The sequence below is a fragment of the Lupinus angustifolius genome, chromosome LG03 (genome assembly GCF_001865875.1).
Source record: "Lupinus angustifolius cultivar Tanjil chromosome LG03, LupAngTanjil_v1.0, whole genome shotgun sequence".
NCBI classification, from domain to species: Eukaryota; Viridiplantae; Streptophyta; class Magnoliopsida; order Fabales; family Fabaceae; genus Lupinus; species Lupinus angustifolius.
In genome coordinates, this window is record NC_032011.1 from 2,268,010 (window position 1) to 2,292,621 (window position 24,612).

General features: G+C 32.7%; 4 protein-coding genes across 11 annotated transcripts; 3 read left to right on the plus strand and 1 right to left on the minus strand.

Annotated features, from left to right (window-relative positions):
- On the plus strand, positions 398 to 7,011 carry LOC109343008 (probable serine incorporator). Of its 3 annotated transcripts, XM_019581109.1 has the most exons (15): positions 398 to 520; positions 656 to 763; positions 2,473 to 2,704; positions 3,154 to 3,227; positions 3,472 to 3,631; positions 3,965 to 3,989; positions 4,081 to 4,170; positions 4,507 to 4,678; positions 4,769 to 4,842; positions 5,212 to 5,281; positions 5,652 to 5,723; positions 5,801 to 5,934; positions 6,249 to 6,322; positions 6,670 to 6,738; positions 6,774 to 7,011. In XM_019581109.1, the coding sequence occupies exons 3-14, from the start codon at positions 2,494 to 2,496 to the stop codon at positions 6,723 to 6,725; spliced, it is 1,212 nt and encodes a 403-aa protein (XP_019436654.1). In that variant the 5' UTR covers positions 398 to 520; positions 656 to 763; positions 2,473 to 2,493; the 3' UTR covers positions 6,726 to 6,738; positions 6,774 to 7,011. The 3 variants fall into 3 exon arrangements, with proteins under 3 accessions (XP_019436654.1, XP_019436653.1, XP_019436652.1); XM_019581108.1 differs by having other exon boundaries at positions 2,466 to 2,704; positions 6,670 to 7,011; XM_019581107.1 differs by having other exon boundaries at positions 6,670 to 7,011.
- On the minus strand, positions 7,330 to 15,136 carry LOC109343009 (probable ADP-ribosylation factor GTPase-activating protein AGD14). The gene is made up of 16 exons (XM_019581110.1): positions 15,041 to 15,136; positions 14,755 to 14,873; positions 12,386 to 12,447; positions 11,803 to 11,890; positions 11,639 to 11,700; positions 11,464 to 11,560; positions 10,971 to 11,348; positions 10,200 to 10,527; positions 9,880 to 10,115; positions 9,637 to 9,792; positions 9,442 to 9,546; positions 9,254 to 9,337; positions 8,414 to 8,585; positions 8,244 to 8,319; positions 7,727 to 7,850; positions 7,330 to 7,625 (listed from the first exon to the last, which is right to left on the minus strand). The coding sequence occupies exons 2-15, from the start codon at positions 14,851 to 14,853 to the stop codon at positions 7,757 to 7,759; spliced, it is 2,037 nt and encodes a 678-aa protein (XP_019436655.1). The 5' UTR covers positions 14,854 to 14,873; positions 15,041 to 15,136; the 3' UTR covers positions 7,330 to 7,625; positions 7,727 to 7,756.
- Positions 17,904 to 19,577, plus strand: LOC109343012 (protein SODIUM POTASSIUM ROOT DEFECTIVE 2). The gene is made up of 3 exons (XM_019581117.1): positions 17,904 to 18,348; positions 18,484 to 18,559; positions 19,241 to 19,577. The coding sequence occupies exons 1-3, from the start codon at positions 18,154 to 18,156 to the stop codon at positions 19,375 to 19,377; spliced, it is 408 nt and encodes a 135-aa protein (XP_019436662.1). The 5' UTR covers positions 17,904 to 18,153; the 3' UTR covers positions 19,378 to 19,577.
- LOC109343010 lies at positions 21,559 to 24,273 on the plus strand. 6 transcript variants are annotated; one of them, XM_019581111.1, is made up of 2 exons: positions 21,559 to 22,089; positions 23,962 to 24,273. In XM_019581111.1, exon 1 carries the CDS (start codon positions 21,621 to 21,623, stop codon positions 22,080 to 22,082), a length of 462 nt encoding a protein of 153 aa, XP_019436656.1. In that variant the 5' UTR covers positions 21,559 to 21,620; the 3' UTR covers positions 22,083 to 22,089; positions 23,962 to 24,273. The 6 variants fall into 6 exon arrangements, with proteins under 6 accessions (XP_019436656.1, XP_019436659.1, XP_019436660.1 ...); XM_019581114.1 differs by lacking the exon at positions 23,962 to 24,273 and adding an exon at positions 23,558 to 23,579 and having other exon boundaries at positions 21,559 to 22,086; XM_019581115.1 differs by lacking the exon at positions 23,962 to 24,273 and adding an exon at positions 23,376 to 23,501 and having other exon boundaries at positions 21,559 to 22,086.

Below are 24,612 nucleotides of genomic sequence, written 5' to 3' on the forward strand. Positions count from 1 at the left end.
CCTTTATTAAAGGGATAAGATTGACCATCAAGTGCATCAAGCACAAAATGCAGGGGTTGATTTGCTTAATCACTCAAATCTATTTAGAATTTAGAAAAATAATTTCTGAATTTGTCACTCTCATAATAATTTCATATTGCTCAAACAAAGTTATCACGTATAAAAAATATTCGTAATCTTTGAAATATGACATGATTCCATAAATCAATTTCTAATATTTTTTAACTATCATATGACATGATTCCATAAAATTCTAAGATTAAAACATGGAATCACATCATCCCATCACATCAAACTCCTTCTGCCTAATATTATTTTCACTTCTCACATTTTAAATAAATATTTTTTTTGTTAGCCATATATATATATATATATATATAAATGTAAGGGAAACAATTGAGTTACATTGAAAAGTACAAGATTGTGTATGAGAAAGAAAGTGCATGAAGAAAAAGCTGAAGCTTGCGGCTGGAAGAAGAAAGAAGCAATATCAAACACAGCAAACAAAAACCACCAAAAAGTAATCCCTATCTTTTTCTCTCTTTGTGTATACCCAATAATTTGATCTTAAATATCATTTTAAAAGACCCAAAAGCATACAAATATATATCAACAATATAACTCTTTGTCTATGTTTTTTGTTTTGTTTATGCAGACATTATAGTTAAGGGAAGTAGTTGAAGCCTGTTCACAAGAAACAGTGATTTCTCTCTATGATCTTCTTCTCTTTTCAGATGCTTTGAACAATCTTCATCTCTCACTGGTACCCTTTTATATATCTATATATTTCTTGGTTTATGAAGCTCTTAACGTTTTTCTATTTGCCATTTATGAGTGTTAATAGAATAAAATTAAAATAGTGCTTATAAAGTTGGGATATTTCTTATATTATGAACAACTAGTAAACAAAGTGAGAATACGATTAATTGGGTTAAGCCTAATCTTTACAATTCCTTATTATAAAGTTTCATTCTTATGGTTAGTAGATTTTGATCATTGTTTCATATAATATGTCCATTTCATATTTGAATCATTTGTGATTGCTATCATGTTTAGGAGAAGAAATAAAACAAAATCAGGACTCTTACTTCAAGGTATAAGAAAATGAATCACGATGTTGTATTCTGACTATTCTTTTTAAAAAAGAACTACTGTTCTGACAAATTTGTTCTGTTTTTTGTGTTTTTGTTAAGGTTTGTTTGTTAACGTTAGAATGTCATGTTAAGGATTTAGAATATCAGTGTTTCCATTATTCTATATACTGAATTAAAATAACATTTATTATTTTTTAAATGATTATGTATTGTAAGACTAAATATTTATTTTTTTGTTAATATTTTTCGTTTGAATATATTTTATCTCTCTTAATAAAACAGCACCTGTATAATTTATTTTAATTTTTGGAAGACTTTCAATGGTGATGACAAATTTTGATTTTTTACTCCTCACACTTTTAATGTTTTATCCTCTTTTAATGTATTTGATTGATTGTAACAACCTATCCACTATATAATTTCATATTTTAACTATGGTTATTCAATAATTAGGACACTCTTATTCAAATGGTTTAATGTTAGAATGCATATATCATTACATATATTCTTGATCCTATATATATATATATAAATGATTTACAAGATATCTAAATGTATATTATTTCATATGATAATTCACAAATCCCTATGAATAAGTGACATTATTGAAAAGATTTTGTGAAAAGAAGGATAATATATATTATATTTAATAGATCTAATAGAGTCAAATTCATATTCAAAATGAGATCGATTGACATTTAGCATTAGACAATATTTTAAATCTAGGTTTGATTAAAGTTAAAAAATTGGCTGATCAATCTTTTAGATACTGAAGGGCCATCTCACTGCATTAATTCAGCATATATACTTAACAATAAATTATAGCCACGCTATAATTTATTTCTATAATGAATATCTTTTGAGTAAGTTACTCACAATTTATTTTGGGTGAATGAACATTAATGATATAATAATATTTTGTAGAGGGCATAATTATGTGTGGAATCTTTTATTTTATGATTACTTTAGCCAACGAAATACCATCTTATTTTCAATTCTATCTGCTATAGTTTACAGGTAAGACATTTTTGAACAATGGAATGTTCTATCCAATATTTTGTTGGAAGAATTTTATCAAAACTTTTTAAAAAGAATATTTTCATTTCACTTTTTTGGTAAGGTTTACACTATTTTCTTTCTAAGTGTTAACTTGTTCATACTATAGGGTAGAAACATAGACAAGTAGCATAATGAAAAGGGAATGTTAATGATTTGGTAGACAAACCATGGAAATTAGAGTTTTAGTCTATGATGTTAGGTAAAGTATTCCCTATGTGACCAATGGAATTAACTAAATATTATTATCTAAGTTACGTGAAGATAAAGTAACAACATTATTGTTCTTTTAAATCCTTTGTTTCATTCATGCACTTTGTAGTGTTGCTGTGTTGAAGAAGAGATGGTGAATGTGGAAAGCAACACTGAAAGATGTACTACTACTATTACTAATACAATATCAGAAGATTCTCCATGGTATAGTCAATTCAGAAATGCATCAAATCCATGGATGGCAAGATATGTCTATGGCTTGATTTTTCTAGTTGCTAATTTGTTGGCATGGGCTTCACGTGATGAACTTTCTAGCCTTAGTGCTTTATTAGAAATGAAGGGTAAGGTTGCATATTTCTTAAATCCTTTAAATGATGAAATTGTCATATTCTATGACCATATGGGAATTCTATAGTATCAACTTTTATCTATACACTTTTCACCATTTGTATACAATTGGGTTTAACAAGCATTTCCCTAAATATTTTCCATTATGTATCTCCTGTCCCACATTGTGTGTCACTCCATGTGCCGTGAGTAATGATTGATTAAAAGAATACATTTAAATTAAAAGTTTAAATGTTAAGTATTTTTTTGATCACACTTCATGATACATGAAATGGTATAATAATTGTGGGACAGAAGATGTGGTCCCGATTTAAAGTTGTCTCATTTCTCGACTCGAGTAAGATTGTCTCTTCTTGTGGTTAAAGGAACACCTCGTTTGAGCATATTATATTCTTACCATGCCATCAGATCAAAACTTAACATATATATTTTGAAGTTGCAGGATTTAGAGGATGCAAGGTTGGAAAAGATTGCTTGGGTACAGAAGGTGTTTTGCGTGTGAGCATGGGTTGCTTTGTATCCTTCTAATTATATGCATGAAAACTAGTATATAAAGGCTTTGAATAATAAGGTTTATAGAATTAATAAACCTGAAAATTTGATGAATTCTCTTGTAATGACATGGTTTATGACAATACTTAATAACATCGTTTGATTCTTGCAGAGGATACTACCTAGTAACACAAGCCACAAATCTTACTTAGCTCAATGTATTGGTTTCATTATATAATATTTGAATTGAACCTTAATCATTGATCAGATGTTTTATATGATAATGTTTTGGTCCACTGTTGGCACTTCTAAATTAAATGATATCAGAGACAAATGGCACTCTGGATGGTGGTTAATTAAGATTGTTCTCTGGCTAGCCACAACAATCTTCCCACTTTTACTCCCATCTGAGTTTATTCAGTTCTATGGTTAGTAAATTATATCTCTTAACAAGCCTCCTAGCACTAAGAGAAATGTTTGGATGGTCCGAATTGGTTCGATGACATATTTATAAAGTTGATTTCGAATGAACTTTTAATTTTAACTTACTACCGCATGATTGACATAAATGTATCTAAGGCTATTGATCCGAGACTATCCAATAATTTCTCCTAGTATTATGCATGATCGACATGAATGTATGTAAGACTATTGATCTGGGCCATCCAATAATTTCTCCTAGTACTATATAAAAATGCAGTTGCTAAGCATTTGTGATTCCACTGATACAACTTCCTCATTTTTTTTTTATCTTTTTGTAGGGCAAGTATCACATTTTGGTGCAGGGTATACTTTGTGCCTCTTCTAAATCATTTCACCATGTTATTGTTTTAAACTGATCCGTGATTGTTTAAACTGATTCTATATATGATTGCAGGGTTTTCCTCTTAATTCAACTAATAAGCATAATCAGCTTCATTACATGGCTCAATGATCGTTGGGTCTCTGAAAAATATGCAGAAAGATGGTATGATTTTTTCTCAACTAAAAAAGACTAATAGAAAAACAAGCTTTCATGAGCATAAATTATCTGCTTGAAATAATTGGAGCTATATAAACTTTGATAGTTGATTTTGTCATTTAACTTACTAGTAAGGCATATTCAGTGGTACTTGGATATTGATTATTGTGTTAATATATATCAACATTATATAAACATTAAGCTCTATAATATGTCATTTTATCCCTCTTCTACTTGTAAAGTTTAGATTGGTTTGAAAACAAGTTCATCTATTTAAGATAATATCAGTGATATGATGCATTATATTATAAAAGTTAACATTAACTTTCAATTATTGTGCAGCCAAATTCATGTGGTGATATTTGCAACTATTGCATATTGTGTCTGTTTGACTGGGATCATTTTGATGTACTTTTGGTATGCACCACAACCAACTTGTCTCTTAAACCTTTTCTTCATTACTTGGACCCTATTACTTCTCCAAATCATCACTAGTGTATCTTTGCACTCAAAAGTAAGTTTCTATTTTTGGCCTGTTCTTTTGATTGGACTATTCACTTTTTCTTCCATCATAGCTTTATGTTGAAGTTCTTTATCTCAACAGGTAAATGCTGGCATTCTAAGTCCAGGGCTGATGGGGCTTTATGTCGTCTACCTTTGCTGGTCTGCAATGAGAAGGCAGGTCCACCAATCTTTGCCTATACTATTGGACTTTTTTATCAATATTGTGATAAGACGAGTGTCGGCACAACAGTAAAGTTGTTGTTTAGTGACCAAGAGGTTATGAGTTCAATTTTCCGAAACAGTATCTCCCACTTGTAGAATAAGGCTACGTACATCTACCCTCTTAGACTGAAATAGGAGTATTTCAAAATTAAAAAAAAAACATTGTGATTGAGAATAGAAAAAATTAAAAAGAAGCCAATTCATTCTATATATAATGCAGATGTTTAGACTATATTTTCCCCTCAAGGAAGCATGGATATAAGATCAAACACAAAAGAAATGCATCCATGACTAACTTATTATTTCATTTTGTGCATGCAGTGAACCAGCAGGAGCTAGATGCATTGTGAAATCAGACTCTGCAACCACAACAGATTGGCAAAGCATCATTGTAATACTTATTATTTCATGTTCAATTGAAATTTAAACTTAGTACAGAATTTCTCTATAAACATGAAAGTTGTTAACTAACAAATATATATAGGATGAAATATCTTCTCGTATAAGGAGTTAAGTTATGTCATGTCCACTTATAATAGACTGACCGTCAGCATTATTTTAATGAAAGAACAACAATAATATTTAATAAAAGAACAAATATGATAGATATCACATTTTTAGTGGCTGGAAAGATAACATATCTCCTGATACGAGAATATACATTATTACGAGAGACTTGTTGCTTGTTTTTTTTTTCAAATACATGATGACACAATTATTTTTATTATCCTTGGTTGACATTTGACAATGAATGTTGGCAGAGCTTTGTTGTTGCAATACTAGCAATTGTTATTGCAACGTTTTCTACAGGCATAGATTCGAAATGCTTTCAGGTTAGTTAAAGAATCTGGAATGAACTTGAATGTTAATATTAGCTTTTCCAATATATATATCTGAGAGATCCTTGCAGTTCAGGAAGGATGATACACCTGCAGAAGATGATGTGCCATATGGTTATGGCTTCTTCCATCTTGTTTTTGCCACAGGAGCAATGTACTTTGCAATGATATTGATTGGATGGAACAGTCATCATTCTATGAGAAAGTATGTTCCATATTATCATGTTCTGTTTCTCTTACTATGATTTTTGAATTTGCTTTTAGAAAAGAAAGTTAAGTATTTATAGTTGTTGATAGTAAAGTGATCTTATACAAACCTTGGTGTATTCTTTGTGTGGCATTATCATTCTGATTATATAGTTTTCAGCAATGACACTCTTAAAATGTTACTCATAACATCTCTTTTTATGTTTCTTTTCCTTAATGTTAACACTTATTGGTGCTAGTAGGAACTTTATTTGAATTTGGGTTTTGTCTTTCTTTATGGAAATAGCATGTAATACCTATATTCTTGTGCAGATGGACAATTGATGTTGGCTGGACCAGTACTTGGGTCAGAGTAATAAATGAATGGTTGGCAGTCTTAGTTTACTGTAAGTATTTTTTGCAAGGTTTTAGACTGTGACTTTTGTTACAATTATGTTTGTTTACCAAACTTTTGGTACAATATGACCACAGTTATGGTTATAATTGTGAAGAAAACTAAAATTACAATATTGCGGTTGCAATAGAGATCCTGATATTTTTTTACAACAAAACAATTTTGTTTATTCATTTTTTATATTTATTTTCTCAAACTGGATCTTACATAAAGATCTGGATTTTGTTTAAGCAAAATGAAAAGCAGAAAATTTTAAAGCGAGATACATAAATGTAACACCTTGGTGTGTAACTTGTTGAGAAAAGGAGCAACTAAAAAAAGCTTTTTATCTTTTCACAGTATGGATGCTGTTAGCTCCAATCATATGGAAGACCGGATATGCTGGTTCATCATGAAAGCTTCCCTATTATATCCATTCATTCTAGATTTGATATTGTGAGGATTAAGATCTCCAAATTTCATCACATATCTGATACATGTGTAGTCAAATGCATTTATTCTATATCACAAAATGCACATATGCAAATGGATTTTTGTCACATGAATGAGAAGATGTACACTCCTTTTACTACACCCCAAAGGTTATAGCAAATAAATATACACCTTCTGTAACATTGAGGGAGCAAAATGTAGCTTAATTACAACGTCCATTTTTTATTTGTCAATTTATCAGTTCCATTATCAGCTTTTGCAAGTTCACTTTCTTCCCTTGAATACTTTCTAACAGAAGTTGAGTGCCATAAATGAATCGCGATTATATTAAAAAGAGCTATTCACAACGATTACCAAGGAGTTATAACATTATGGGTGTTATTATCATTCAATCTGACTGAAAATATATACACTCAATAGTCTTATTGGGTGTTATTATCATTATGATGCTACTATAATAAAAAAGAAACATCCAAATAGTCTTATTTGAAAAACTCTTATGAGGAATCAAAACATTTCTATTTTACTTTTTATCGTTTGTCTCTATACACATCTAAAAAACTGACTAAAACCAAATGACAACTTAAAAGTTGTCAAAATAACACAATCCTCGCAAAACTGAGATTACAGAATCATACATCATACAATATAGTAAAAGGAATGAAGAATACAAGTAGGGGCCACCAAATAAGCAAACATCATCACCCAATCTACTCTACAATTACAAATGAACACATGGGTGCACCCAAAACAACAACAATGCCTCCACGAAGGGTTACTTGCACCCCCCATCATATTCATACGCTATTTATCCCAGTCCTCTAATACCCATTTGCAAATATTTAACATAGGCCCCAGGCTTACTGAAAACCGCACATTATTCATGTGTGAATCACTCTAGATGAAACAATATAAACCGAAACTTACCCATTATTTGTATAGGGGGCAACAAGTTGATGCTTAACTTTACAAGGCCACTTGGACAATTTTCACATCATCCAAATGGGTTCCCTCCTCCAGGGAAAGGATGAGGGTTGGGATTGGTTGATGAATTTCCGGTCAGCTGCTGATATGGATTTGATTCTTGCCTACATATTCAATAAAGAATATCTTAGTGGCAAGTTAAGTAATGCTGATTGACAACCAATGACCATGGATTTTATACATATAACTGCAATAAATTGCCCCTTAAACAAATTACTTCACAAACCAGTACAAGAAAAAACTCTCATGAGTACTCAGTAATCACACATGATAGCTGCCCACTCAAGGAACAGCACCCGTGAAACTATGGAATGAAATGCTAAAATGTCCGCTCTTATATGAATAAAGGATTCACCATGTCATTGAAGTTCATGCTATGTAGCAGAGGATGGTAAATGATGGTTTGGACACAGGATGAGTTTCTCAGAGCAAGTAAACCACCTAACCTAAAACAGCCTATACAATAAGTAAATATTATCATGATAAGAGAGTATTACCTTGGTATTGGTATAGGTATGTTAGGTGGGACGTGTTGTCCCATGTTGGTTGGCATTTGTTGTCCCATGTATGCCCCTGAGATTGCACATTGTTCAGGATACAAAAAAATTAAAAAGAAATAACCCAAGCATACAATAATTAATTGAAGAACAGTAAAAGAATAAAATACTTGGTCCAAAAGCTAATCCATGAGTTTGTGCTTGTGCAGGCAGGACTGATACATATGATGATGATGGAAGCGGAGTCCAGGCATGTGATGGATAACTCGGGCCTGACAGGTGCACTGAAACAGAAGGTGCTACACTAGGTAGAGCACCTTGCAAGGGTGACATGGAAGGAAACTGAAACCAAGGAACAACAACCAAAAACCATCAATCATGACTATCTTTTTTCTTTATATTTCAAAGGGTGTGCTTGTGAGTTGATTTTTGGAGGGTAATGGAAGGAAGGGAAAGGAGCCATGAAATACACTTGTGAGATGACTCTGAAGTCTTCCCTTTCCATTCTTTCCACTCCAAAACTCAACTCAGAGACAGGCCTTAACAGAAAAATACAGGGTATATCCCAAGTTCATATTAAAAGCTGAATTAATAAGCTAGAAAATCAGTATGCCATACGTCTATGTTTCAGCCTTTTCAATCTGAGATCATTAAGAAAACAGAGATAGAAAAATGTCCAGCATTTAACACATCCATTATTCTTATCAACAGATATGCTTCTGCTTAGGCTATAGTGCAATATTCAGAGAGTAATGTATATCCAGTAACAAAAGGATGGAAAAAAACATCAGTTTAACACTCAATAGTGGACAAATCCAAACCACGCCATTTATCTTCCACAAATATGCACTTTAAAAGAGCAAAATCATCAACTAGGAATATTAAATATGTACATGCATATATAATACAATACTCATCCACGACCCACCAGACAGTGACAAGAGTATGAACTATTATTGGCAATCATACATACTAGTATTTTATTTCAACAATTTCAATAAAAGACATACAGTTGGGGCTTGATTTGGGGCTTGCTCACTGCCAATATCAAATGGATTCGTTGACCTTGTTGGCTGCGGAAAGCTTCCCACGGGCTGTAAGAGTGGGCAGACTTATATTAGAGAAATGCATTGCACTACTGTACTAGCCACAGAATAAGATAATCTCATAAGCTAATCATTTTGGACAGTAGTAGTACCACCACGTTATTATATTGCATTGGGATACCCATGCCACGAGGAGGACCCATTTGCCAACCTCGAACTGGAGCAGGGAAGGATGAATATTTTACAGTGAACAAATCCTGCAAGGATCATAGCTAGCTCTAAGACAAACAATGCACACATGCAAGCAACATAGATCACCGTGAAGCAAAAAAAGGAGGAAAAATTACCTCAGGAAGTGCTTTTCTTCCACTTGGATTTACTTCTACAGTGGAAGGTTGTGAAACAACACTGGATATAGTATCATTGGCGGGCTTTGAGGCATGATGATATGCATGTGGCATTGGTGTGCTTGGATGCCTTTGTACAGAAGGTGCATTCCAAGGCTGCAGATATTCCAGGAAAGGGTGAAAAACTATGACAAATGAAATTAACAGAGAGAACAAATACAATGACTACTCCATAAGCAAAACCTGATTATTCACAGCTCCACCAACTGGTGGTGTAAATTGTTGAGTAGTAGACTGATTAACTGTAACAGGGAACAATGGTTGGTAATGCTGAAAATTGGCCCATTGTCCTGAATTATTAAGAGGTGATACTGTTGTAAATCCAGGAGATGGTGCTAAAGCACCACTTTGTGGGAAAGCTGAGAAACCGCCAACCCTAGCAGGTCCAGAAGCAAAAGTAAAAGATGATGCTGGACCACCTCCCGCCGGTGTAACAGATAAGTCATCAGTTCTTGGTAATGTCATCATACTCCCCCCGGGAATAGCTGTTGCAACATTTGGACCACCTTGGACTCCAGGAACATGAGCAGGTGAGGATGCTGGCACTGACAATTGAGACAGTACAGATTCAAGAGTATTTATATTTGCAGGTCTTGGAGTTGCTTTTGCCCCAGGAGCAACACCGAAAGAGGCCCAATTGTCATCACTGGGATTTGCTGGCTGCACAGCAGGTTGAGACATATTAGTCTGTTGAGCTTGAGAAATTGCTGGAGCAGCAGGAGGTTCAGGATCAGCATCAAAATCAATAAGGCTCTTTATAGTCTCAAGCTTAACATCTTCTGGCATTGGGTTTGCATTGTTGGATGTCAAGCTAGTGGAAGATGCATTTCTCTGAAATTATAAACAACCAGTTATTGTTATATAATTTGTGTTGAAGTGATAGATCTGTCAAAACAATTCATGCTGAACAAAGTAAACAACGAGCCACATCAAGTAGAAAATTAATAACTCTGACGAACAGTAGATGTTCATGCTAATTGTAGATTACATTGTTCACAAGATACTCACAGAAAAGCTGGAAACATAAAAGGATAATAACAAATTTACCAGCAAACAAAAAACAGAATGTTAAATGAAAAAGCATCTCTAAAGAAATAGCACTTCAATATCAATTTGACAGACAAACACGTAGTGAATTTTATAACAGAGCAAAAATAATAAGTAGATGACAGAAAAACATAGGAGAAATTCCAGAGCAAAGGCAGGTCATAAGCATCAAGATTCGAAAACCCAGATGGCTGAACCCTACAGAACATCATTAATAATAATTTCACCTGCGTCAGTGCTGAGCCATAAGCAGCTCCTCCACTGTCTGGTTTAGGAGGGTCACTTATCCGAAGAGGTATTACATTTTCTCCCAAAATATCTCTAACAGGACGGACCACAGGTGAGCTTGAAGAATCCAAATCTTTGGTTCGCTCAGGAGATTGGCTCTCAGATATTCTATGATCTTCGCGACGCCAATCATTGACTACAGGAGGGTAACCAAAACCTCTCTTATAATCACCATATTGCCTACTTTCTTCATCATATCCAGGACTTCTTCCACCCGAACTAGACCTGTCATCATATCGACGTTCAAATGGAGGGCTTTTAGATCCTCCCTGATCTGTCTCAACTCTTCTGTTTTCATAGGAATCTTCTTTGTCATCCTGTATAACAAGGAAGGCGAGAAGAGAGAGATTTAGCTGATAGATTCAATAAATCATAAAGCAAGAGCATTATTTTACAAAAAAGAATTCCAAAACGGGAAAACAAACATCTTACCGTTGTTACTCGTGGTGGTTTGTCATTGGTCCTCTCTCCAGTGAATCGTCTATCCACATAAACATGCTTAATAAAGTCCCGGAGCCTGTTAACATTACTGGCACCAAATATGCCATTCAGAATAAATGAATAACGCACCCTGTAATTATGCAAAAGTTCACGAGCAAGTAGTTACCTGCTATCAGGGAAAGATTGATGCTGGGCATCCCATTCTTTAAAATAAATTTCTTTTGCATGCTGGAAGTACGCACCATCAAACAGAAATCCGCTTCAGAAATATGCATCAGACAGGCTGAAAAAACATCTAGCAATAGTTTTAGCAGAAATGGGCACCGATACCTGATTCCCTCCTTCTTGAAGTGCTTTAACTTCTTGTGAAGTAAATTTAGACATTGAAACGGATTTCACTCGATGTGTAAATTCCCGGCTGGAAAATAACACAAAGAAGTTGACTTTCAAAGAACAGTGTGCAGTACAAAGTAGACATTGTTGTCCTATCCCCAGTACAGAATAATATATTTTGAATAAAATACAGTTTATACACTGATAAATGCGAACGATACAAGAGCATGTGCATAATTAGACTATTTCAGATTTATTCCCAGCCATAGGAAAATCAGATTTTTGTAGACATACAATTATAAGAACTCCAGTCCATTAAAAACAACAGTGCAACAATATACAGAGAGTACACAAGTTGTAGTATAAAATTGCTTTGAGATTCATCATTGAGTAGTAATTCATGAGGAAAACACAAGAAAAACATTTAAATAAAATGCAAATTGAAAAATTCAAGTTCACTAAAATATGCAATATTGGGCAGCACAGCAGACCTCCATGAACTATAAAAACATGTATTCAACTCAAAGCACAGTTTAGACATACAGGTAATATAATAAGCAAAGAAAATGTAAGGACTTACTGTATTCCACCACAGTTTGCGCAAATAAACGTCCAGAAGTTTGTACATACATATTGTGGTCCCTTCCAAAAGAGAAAAGAAAATAAGTAATATAGTAGACCTGTCACAATGTCAAATGCAAAAATTTACTTCCTAGGTTAAGAAGAATGCAATCATAATGCTCTGAAAGGTGTTTGGAGATTAACAACACATAAGTTAAAGTCTACAAAATGATAGCAAATCTGCCTACCAAAAGAATTCAAGCAAAGATTAAAATTTATCTCATCATTGAAGGTTCTTGTTTTTTAATGGAATCTAAAGAAGTATCAATAGTTGCTAGGTGCTGTTATCATCCTTGCAGTTTTGGTAGTCTATAGGCTACAACTATCACCGGTAATTTGGGCAAAGCCCATGGGGCCCGCCCGCCCGCACGTTTTGGGCGGGCAGGGCATGAAAGTTGTGTCGATCCGCCCTAAAATGCCCGCCCAACATGCCATTTTCGCCCATGGGCTTTTCAAATGGGCGGGCAGGGCGGCCCATGGCAAAAGTAATTCATGTTCTCCCCACTTGAGTGCATATAACAATTTTCCAAAATATAATATCTTACCAATTAAATGCATATCCGGTTTATGCAAAACAAGATGTTATGTTTTGTGTTTTTAATCTTACTGTCACACTATGTATCCATGTAATTTAAAGTACTATATCATTTTTAGCATTTTTTTAATTTAGGGCGGCCCGCAAGCCAGCCCTGCCCATGTTTAGGGCGGGCAGGGCATGATATTTCATGCCCTATTTTAAAACGGGCGTGTCCATGCCTGCCCTAATTTTGGTGGGCATTGTGTGGACATGGGCAGGGCGGGCAGGGCCGCCCTAATTGCCAATGCTAGCTGCAACCAAGATATTAGATACAAATGGAAACATTGTTCTGTCTGTCAAGGATGAGATGAAATCTATCTCTGGCCATGGTTGATAAAGAATCTGACAGTTGAGCAAATTTACATGTTAACTGCCCTATAATAGAAACATGGAATCATTGTTAAAAGTCTCCGAATATGACTCCAAAGTCAAAGGAACATGCAACTTAAGCACATCCTTAAATGATTCAATATCAAACTTTAAATTATTCATAACAATCTCCCAATTTGTACTATAGAAGTAGAGATTCTAAGCCTTCCTTGGAGGCCGTTTAGATTATTACAAAAATTAACTCAGCCCCTTGAAATTGAATGATTAAAGTAGCATCAGAAATATTTTCATTCTTGTTTGTTGGACTTGGACCAAAAGATTTATTTAGAGCTTGTTTTACGATTTAAATCTAAAATGCTCAGTGAATATAGTCAACAATAGTTTAGTTCCCAATGGACTCTGTACTCATCAGAAGTGCTCTTCAAACAATTGTTTAAGCAAATTTGAAATATTTCAACAAGCGAAACAACTAATTCTCAACAACCTATTTTTTTCATTTCAATACTAACAATAAGAGCAGGATTGCCTAAATAAGCTCAACCAGCTATTTTTTTAATATAAAACCATTCAAATACAAAATAAATACCCATCTCCTTAAGAGTTTATGATGCCAAATAAGCACTTATAGCATAAAGAAGCCAGAGTTTCCCAAACGCAGATACATGAAATTTGAGGGTAATATTTAGCCTGTGGTTTTGCCGAATGATAATCAGTTTCATAAAATGAAATGGTGCATTCCCAAAATTTAAAATGAAAATTCCGTGCGTAGAGATTGTGTTACTAATTAAGTAAGGCCTCACATTAAGTAATCACAATATCTAATTCCATACTCAAATTTTCAACCACCGACTAAAATTAAAGATTCTAATGATTCGCATGCCATACACATGTGAAGTTATATCATGCTTTCTTTATCATTACTGCTGTACACTACATTCCGAGAAAAAAATCTAGCATAATCATGGAGCAACCATAAACAAATGCTCTGGGAATATTTTTCACCATTGATTTTAAGCACATTTCAATAAAAGCTTAAAGTCTTAAACAAACCAACTTGAATCATCGACATAGACTTCCTTATCATGCATTTATTGCTACTCCATGAGCAAGCTAGAATTTCCCGACACTCTATACATTCTAATATAACACCAGATAAAAAACAGCTGTGTCATTAATTTCAAATTCAATGGTCTTCCCTTAATGCAGGTTTTAAACTGTGGTTAGCAATTGTCCGCAATTGCAATGAACACAATATAACCGCAATCACGACTACAACTTAAAACCTTCTATCTTCAAATTTGAACTAAGTAGAAATCCATTTAAAGCAACTTTTAAATAATCAAAGGTGAATCTAACACATTAAATGAGATTTAAATTTCACTGATAAAACACTCGCGAGTTCTCATGTTATTCTTACTAACCAAACTGTTGCAGTTAATGCATCTACGATTGTGTTGAAGCTTGAGAAGTCCTCGAATTATGCGTTCGTTTTTCTCATCTTCCTTCAACAGACTTGTCATCTCCGCTTATGCTTTTTTTTCTGTTAGTTCAAAAATTCAAAAGTTAATCGAATTTGAATCAGACAGTAAAATACAGAAATAGTAACAGCAAAGTCAAATTGCTCGAAAAATGCATCCAAAAATAGAATCCGAATGATGTATAAGTTTTATTGAGATCTGAGAATGAAAAGAACTTGGAAGATTCAACGAAGAAAGAGTTCGAAATGGAGTTTACTTTCGGATTCCACAACTTTTATGTGTTGAATTGAAAGAGAAGAGAATCAAAGTAGAGGGAGATAGAGTCCCAATTGTTTCTGTTTGGTTTTTACACTAACATTAAATATGAAATTAAAAGCACCAAAAAAATATTAAACTAAATAAATTAAGGATACTATTAACAGTTAACTAGTATTTATATATTTTTATGACTTTTTAAAACTATAACAAATATATAATTTCCTATTAGAAAATTATCTATTTTTTATTCCCTATCTCCAATTCTAATTATTACAAAATCTGTAAGCTTTCTTTTCTAATTTTGATATATAAACTCTCTTCAACACCATTTTACATGGAAATAAGTCTCTCAACTCTCAATAGTCAACAATACACTTTTTAGTGTTTTGTTTAACATATTTTTTATGACTGCTTTACAAATTATTGCCTTTAGATAATAGTTAAGGGGGAAACCATTTATTGATAATGAAACATACATACATATATGTTAACATATTACGAAATATACCTGAATATATTTACATAAAATATAGACTGAAGTAAAACATTTTCACTAATCTGTAGTCTGATATTATTACATATTACCTGTTTTAGGTTCAGAGATCCAACAAATCTTATGATCATAAGTGAAAATGTGTGACTTGAGAGTATGTCTTGCCTTAATTTTAGGCACTTTGATAACTGAAATTTTGTGAATGTATACATTTATACACATTCATGTAAGAATGAGATAATATATATCAGTACATGTGTGTATATTGTTTGTATTACATATTCCTTTTAAATTCAAAGTGAGTTTTTACCATGCAAAATGATGATAGTGCACTAATCTACTGTCCTAGAAACTTGTGTAGAGACGAATGTATCTATAGATAATTAATAAAATCCTGACAATATATTAAAAATTACTTATAAATGATAGCGCCAGAAAATATAAATTCATTTATCTCCAAATATGACATGTTGTATATATTTTTACATAAATTTTTTCTCTATTGTCCTAAATTATGTCTTGTATCAATAAAAACACGTCATGTCAATTAAAAAATTAAACACTCATTCTTTTTTTACTTTATTGTTATTTGTATGCGACAAAATTTGAGACAATAATTTGAGATAATCGTGTGCAATACAATAGGTCACTCCATATGTGTGGTACTAAGCAAAAAGCAGACACAAGTGCTTCTCCAGTTTGATGTAACCATAAAACCCCACACTTCCTTTGTTGTTTGTAATGTGAAATCACCACAAGAAACTCTCACCTTCTCTACTTTTATCTTTGCAGAAGCAAAACTCATGTGAATGACACAAACTGACATGACTCAGCCAATAGCTTTTGTATTTTCAAATTTCTACTTCTGCTTCCATTGAAAGGTTTCTGGTTTCCACTGTCACATGGACCAACCTGTAGATAAAAAAGAGCCATTATTTAACACAATCATTCAATAATTTTGAAATGTTATGTCATCTCATGGTGTCCAATAATGTATGCCAACTGTCCCATTTGGCATTTATATCAAGTCTCAATGTGTCACAAAACCATACCCAAAACCATACATTTGAAATGGGAAGTTTGTATAATTGCATAATCTATGAGTGGATGATCTAAAATCCTTAAAGTCTAGCTATTATTAGGTCAGCTGAGTTGGGTCAAGTAAGGATTTTTCATATTTGAAAAGATTTGTCCGATGAAATTTGACCATATTCGAGTCTAATTATAATCGGAACTAAATTGGGTGAGCAGGAAGAGTTGTGTCCTACTCACCCCTGACTATCATAATGTTGAGCTAATTCACTAATATCCAACCTTGTGTTAATTAAAGTTTCATGTTGATGGAATATATATGAGAAATGGATCATTTATAATAACTTGTAATTCACCTTCTATATATTAGCTAGGTTTTTAAGGTGTGTTAGACTTCACCACACCATTTAAAATATCACAAAAATTAACACAATCCTAATTAATAATTATAAACCATAGTTTGTGTGAACTTCATACTTTACACAACATGATTGGGTTGGAACCTGAATTCTTTATTTCAAAAAACATATTTTTATGTCTCTAACCAATTAAATTTCACCCATTAATATAAAAATATTATTTTTTATTTAAATGACATGTTTTAATTGGTCGAGATAAAAAATGATGACAAATTTGAGGAGACAACTAATTAATGTTGATTTCACTGTGCTAGTTATTAGATACTAGTTAGGTTGAATTATTCTAATATTATTTAGCCATTTAAAAATTCTAATGGCATAGTTTAGAATGATAAGCAGCAAGCTCGAGTATATTTTATAGGATTATAGGTTATAATTTGTCACTTGTTGCTAGTACATTGGTTTTATAAATGTTTTCATATCAATTATTCATTATTCAATTAAACTGTTGTTTTTTTATTGTTAATATGTTAATATTTTGTTGTAGGTGAGACTCCACTCTCAACTTTCTTCACTCAAACTATCTTATAACTCTAATTTTTTTTGTTAATGGTGAGACTCGAAATCACAATCTCCTACACTTCATTCCTTAAGTCTATACTCTTCACTCCATTCTTCACCATTGACAACAGAATAGTCCATTAATTTTGCTATACATCCCCATCTGGATCTATATACATATTCCTTTCCTACGACTTAGGCAAGTCTCATCACATGTGCAGTTAAAGTTTGTCATTACTACTTGTGATCCTGTTTCTTCCTCAAGTTTCTCTTCTTTTAATAACCATTTTATTCCTCCTAATCGTTACTCATTTAATCAGAGACAATTCTCAAACCATGTGTTTCTTTAGAATATGTAAAATTCCCTGTTCCAGCTTCTTAAATAGTGAAGTGTTTAGTGGTTCATCACATGACAAACTCAAACACTTTCTACATTTTCTATAGTTATTCCTTCTATAAATCCTTGGGTTCTGTGCTACTTTTGGCTTCCCCAACAAAACTTGTCACTTATTAGGCTTCACAACTCTCTCTCTCTTCTCTCTTTTCCTTAATATAAGAGATTCCTACTACACTTCTTTGGTTGAAACTTGAGTAATAGGTTAACACACCCTTCCTCTGAATTAGACTAACAAGTTGAAAATGGGTAAACTAGGTAGAATGTTGAACACTTTCTGCATTTCTTCTGCATCAAACACTTGCTTTTGCTTAAGATCAATGGATTTTGAAGATGAGTTTGAGGCTAAATCCTTGATTGCAAGTAACATTGATCATAAACTAAGACTGAAGGATGTAGTTTCTGGAAAGCAAACATTGGCTTTTCAATTGAAACCAAAGGTAAGAAATTTTTGTTCTTTTGTGTTCTAGTGATACACTAGCCCTCTTCAATCTTTCTATAAAGAAAAAAGAAAACATTTTTTTTTGTATTTTGTTATCTACTTTGTATAGATTAATCAAATAGATATATTGCAGATAGTGGTTTTGAGGGTGTCCATGCATTGCTATGGTTGTGCCAAAAAAGTTGAGAAACATATATCAAAGTTGGAAGGTACATTGTCATTTCTTTTCATATCTTAAAATAGCAAGGTCAAATAATCTTACATCACTTTTACTTTACAAAACTTCAAAAAATAGAAAATAAAGTAACATTTTGATAATTATTAGGAACAACATCTGAAGTAAAATTTAAATTAGAAAACAAACCCAACATTACTCTTCATTAGTTTTCTCAACTTTCTCTTTGTGCCTGGTTTTTTTCTTCAGAATTTCATCAGAACAAAGTTCTATTGGATATTTCTGAACATTAAGATAAACATAATGCGATTGCTAAAATGTTCTCCAGAAAGATAAGATAAATTATATTAGCCACTCCTTTTAACAAAATGAAGTGTCATTTGTGAAAAACTCAATATTACTATTGTTTATGGTCAGTATGTTGTGGTTGCTGTCATGGTTGCGTGATTGTGGTCGTTGCACCCCTTACTATGCGGATTGCAGTTATTGCAGTATGAATTATTTTGTAATTAAAAATTATTTTTGAATTAGATTTAGTCCAATGCAGCCTAAATGCGATATGATACGGCCACATCGTTATTATTCATTGAGGTGTGATGCCACAGTCGCCGCAACCACAATATTGTGGCTCAGAATGTTCTAACTAGCTTTCTTTCTTTGTATATGATATAATATAGTTTTATGATTATAACTGCACCTATCTACCTCTAATCAGGAGTGAGTTCATACAAGGTTGATCTGGATTCGAAAATGGTAGTTGTTATGGGAGACATTCTTCCCTTTGAAGTATTGGAAAGTGTATCAAAGGTGAAAAATGCAGAGCTTTGGATCCATGATGATAATAAGGCATAATTTTGGACACAACATCCATCTTCAGCAGATTCATGAAATACAAGAGTTGAAGTAGAATGAAGGAACTCTTATTTTCTGTCTGTCATTTTGTAGTAATATATATTAGTGTATAATATTAATACCCATTTTAATGCTCAATCAAATTTCTTGCAAGATAGAACTGTTAAAAAAAACAGAAGTGTATTAATGTTGAGACTTTAGATCTTTTAATACATTTTGTTGAGGTTCAGATGAAAGGCATTAGCATTAATGATTAAAATTTCCACTTCTGTTTAATCAAGTTGCTCCAAAATATAATAAATGTATGCATTTTCTGTTCAAATGTAAGACTATATATTTTCTCTTTACAAATTTTCCTAGAATTATGTCTTGGAATTTCTGCCTCTTTTTCCCAGATTACAATATGCAATTGGAAAATGGAAACTTGAAGCACTAACCATAATTTCTTTTCGTATGTTATAAAGATTAATATACAATCACTAATTACTCACCCTTCATTTGTATTATTTATATATAGTTGGTATATCATTTACTATTGACTTGTATTATTTTTATTCAAAAGTTAATAATATATCATTTTCTCAGTATTGATGTCATTGCTAGTACATATACATACTCTCATTTATTTTTTGTTAATGTATTCTGACTAAAAGAAGGTGAACTGAATCAGAAGCAAATCTGGTGAATTCAGCAGTATAGGATGAAGAATGGGTTTTCTGACATGCCCATGAATTAATTAATTAATTAAATGTCTTCTTATAGTACTTAGTACTTTCCCTTCTTCTCTCCTTTCCCTTTTTTCTGACGTTATTGAGCTCCCCATGTTACAAATAGAAAAAATGAGGCAAAAGGGATGGGTCTCTCTTACTAAATAAGTGCTGAATTTGTTTCTAGTACTAGTGTAAAGTTGTAGAACATGTGCAATGACAATGAAGGAACGTATCATAATACTTTATAGATCTAACTTTTTTGTTCCTCTTGCTACATGAACAAAATTAATTCACCTATAGTTCACTTTGTTTTTGTTGATATCAACCGAGAATATGATAAAAAGGTAAAGTAAGCTTAGAATAGAAGGTCCAAATTCCTATAAACTGAAATGTTGCATATGTTCTATCTACCTTGACTAATGAATTCAATACTGCAGCTATAAGAAGATTGTACTGATGGAAGGCATGCATCTTTTTTTGTACTACTAATATATCTCTCACCCTATAGGTCTCCTTCAATGTGTGATTGTCTCTCTCTTAATAAGCTTCGTTCACAAGAATTTAATATTTGACATTTTGGTCATCTTGAAGATTTAGCGGCCTTAAACCACTAAACATCTTCCCATGCAATAGTTAGAAATTCTTGACGATATCGAGTTGGAACAATTTTTCCTCCCGAATTCCGCGATTCAACGTCAAAGAATTTCCCGTCACTACCATATAGTATTCATCTCTACTTGGTGATAAAAAAAACATAAATTTCCCTACTAATTAATATTTTTCTATTTTGGAAGGGTTGTTGTATAGACAAGTATTCTTGAAATATTATTTAGAAAATACAAAAAGGAAAACTAGTCATAAAAAATTAAGTTAAACACTTGTCCAAGATAAAATTTTCATTTTCTCTTAATTGAATGATATTATTAGGACAATTGTTAACATTTTCATTTAGTGAGTGGGAGGGTGAAATAGATGTATTAAATTTTTCCTTAAGAAATTAACATACATGAGATTTACATCGATAATATAAGTATTTTTATACTATCAATACATTATTTATTATTCATATGTTAATTATCATTGACTTTTATATTAAAATAATATAAACGAACGACAAATAATATAATGATCATATGAAAAACTTTATATTGGTATACATGTATATTAAACTCTTCAATTTATATTTTTTTAATGGTTCTTCCATAAAAAAATGTATTCATATGATTATTAATGATGTTTGCATAGATTTTGGGCATTCTGACTAGATGGGCCTCAGATCCAGATCCAACGCCGAATCCTCAACTAAAAAAAGTAAAAAGAGAAAGTCGTTTTTTCCGTTAGGTAAATAAAAAATCCTTTAATCGATTCTCCGCTTCTCAGATTATTTATCCACTATCGTCACTACATAAAAAATCACTTCCAAATAAAAACAATTTTAAAATTAATTTTTTAAGGAAAAAATCAGTTTCATTTTGTTCAGAAACAAAAATAGAAAGAGAAAAAACACTTTTATTTTTTGAATTTAACAACGCAATGAATCCCCAAATTCTCTTCCTCTTCGTTCTTCTCCTGAATCTCATTTCAATTTCGTTCCAAAACCCTAACCCTAAATCCACGCCATCCTTGGCTCACGTTGAGCTCACCAACTATGGCTTCCCGGTGGGTCTCCTCCCCGCTACCACCGTCTTAGGCTACACCGTGAACCACACCACGGGCGAATTCAACGTCCGACTCGGCGGCGCGTGCAAAATCACTCTCCCTCCCGACAACTACGTTGCCACTTACTCCAAAACAATTAAAGGGAAGATCGTGAAGGGTCACATGGCGGAGCTCGACGGAATCAGCGTTCGCGCGTTCTTCAAGTGGTGGTCCATTACCGGAATCCGATCCTCTGGCGACAACATCGTTTTCGAAGTTGGCATGGTCACCGCTAAGTATCCCTCCAAGAATTTCGATGAGAGCCCCGCTTGCGAGGGAAAACACTCTTCTTCCTGAAAAGGTTAGGGTTTTTCTATTTTTGCCAATTCACGATTAATTGAAATTCCATGCTTTTGCGCGTTGATGCATTTTTTTAAGCTGTAGCCACAATTTTGAAAGGATTGTTTCATGCTAACATTTTTTTTCTATTTTCGTCATGATGAATATTCATTGTTGTCTTTTCTTATTGTGGATTTTCTTTCCTTTTTGTGTTATGTCAATTATGTTTTCTTTTCTCCTTTTTATTAATTGATATAAGGCTTTGAAATAGTTCATCCTCAAAATCTTAATTTGCATTCCTGTTCCAGATTTTTTAGTACTGTATTGAATGTATGAGAATGTTGATTTGAATGCTTATAAAATTATTGTTATACTGTTATGCTTAGACTTTATTTATTTTATTTTTGGAACATGAGTTCAAACGGTCTTCTGAGTTTTTTATCCTATTTTTTCCAAATAATTTTTCTAAGAAGGTTGTTTCTAATTGAAATTTTAAAAACTTACAGTTAAGTTTTACTCTATGATAGTGAAAATAGTCTCTACAGGACAATAGTGCTGGTTTCCTTATTTTTATTTGTAAACTCTTCATTAATCGTACTTTTCACTTAATGTTACTTTATTTTGTCATTCCTTTGATAGGACATTCCTGTGCTATTCTAACTGGAGATTAGGTAAATCACTAATGAAATTCTGGTAGTTAGCTGGTTGTTTATGGGCCTGGTTCTACTTGAGTTTCTATCTGCAGATAGTTACTAAATCTGTCAGCAACATCTTGTAATTTACCACCAATTTAACGCTAAATCTGTCTATTGGTTTGGTTTTTCGTGTTGGTTTGCCTACAATATATTTAAGATACTGTTTCACAATTCAACCTTAGTAGTCACTTGGATCTGCCACCATGCTTTGGTACCATTGCATAGTGTCATGTCGTCAACATTTACGAACCGATGCAAAGTTTTTTACACCTTAAATGGTAACAGATTATTCTGCTATTAATTGTTACTTGTTATTATTAAGATGTTAATGTACTTATTTTTTATGATGCTGATAAGTTTTTTTAGTTATGTTCACTTTGGTACTTAGTGGCTTTTATACGGACCGTGTTTGTCCTTCGTAGTTTGCAGTTTTGTTTGTGAATCTTTGAAGTGTTCTGTTTTATGCTTGATTGCATAGTCTTTAGTTGTTTTCTCAATGCCTTGAGGTGTTCAGATGTTAACCAAACCTCAGTTCTATTCATCAGACAAGGGAACATCATCTGAACTTTGAAATATTAGATTTGCCGCATCTTTTAGCTGTTTTCCTTTGATATAGGAAGAGAGCATATTGACATGTCTGTGATATATGAAATGGCCATTACTAGAAGACTTTAAGCTCAAGCCATGCAGGGTTTGGTTTGGTGTATATTTCTTTCATGTTTTCTTTTCAGAAGAGATGTCAAACCTAAGCTATCTTTTCTTTTTTTTAGAATCCCATTATAGTATTTTTCTTTCTTGGTACATGCTTTTCAAGTCCTGGAATTGTTGTGCTAGTTGACTTGATCCATGATATTTTATCATATATGCTTAATTAGTGACATTCACGGCACTCTTTCTTTTTCACTGGAACAGGATCACCTGTCCCAAAGCCTCTACCAATTCCATGTTCCCACCAATTAAAAAGTGACACATAAACAAAAAGAATTGTTTTTAAAACAAAATATTACATTTCTATATTACTTACTTAAAGTTGATTGGATCGGGACATGATTTGGGGATAGGGTATGGGACATGATTTGGGGATAGGGTATGGGACAGTGGATGGATCTAAATCCCTTTTTCACTACCTTTCTCTTTCTTTGTGTAGTCTAAAGTACACTTCATCATATATGTTGACATTCTATCCTCCTTTATGCAGGGTATCTATTACTTATTCGTGGCCTCCACATGTTAAGTAATGTGACAGTGTCCACTAAAGTAATAGTATTGTGTAATATTACAAGGTTAGTGCTCTTATGCAATTGTGTTTATGCTAAGACAAATCTACTTTGGTGGCATTTGATGGTAACTGGTAATGCCATTCGCTGAACTCCTTAATAAGGCCACTTTGTACTTGTTTTATTTGACATTCTCATATTCGCACTAGTATGGATTGCCTTTTGAAGAATGTACTTGAAGAAGATGCAGAATATAAGAATAAAAATCAAAGGCGTAATTGTATGTATAAATTATATTATGTTCAACTATTTTCCTTTTTTGGGTAGGTATAACAACAAAAGTTTTTTAAATTCATATTCATCTAACTTAACCAACCAGTACATATATATACATGTATCTATTTGTTGGGTATTTGGGCACGTATCCTGTATTACTATTTCAATTACTAAAATTCTTTAATGAATAATATAAAATATTTTCTTAAAAAATAAATTTGTGAATATGGAGGTACTTGTAGCACAGGTATGCATGCCTAATGATATTCATTTTTATTGCATTTATTTGTTATGGATATTTTTATGGGTATTCATTGATTTAGTATTTTTGTTATTCCTAAATATCTATGTAAATATCAT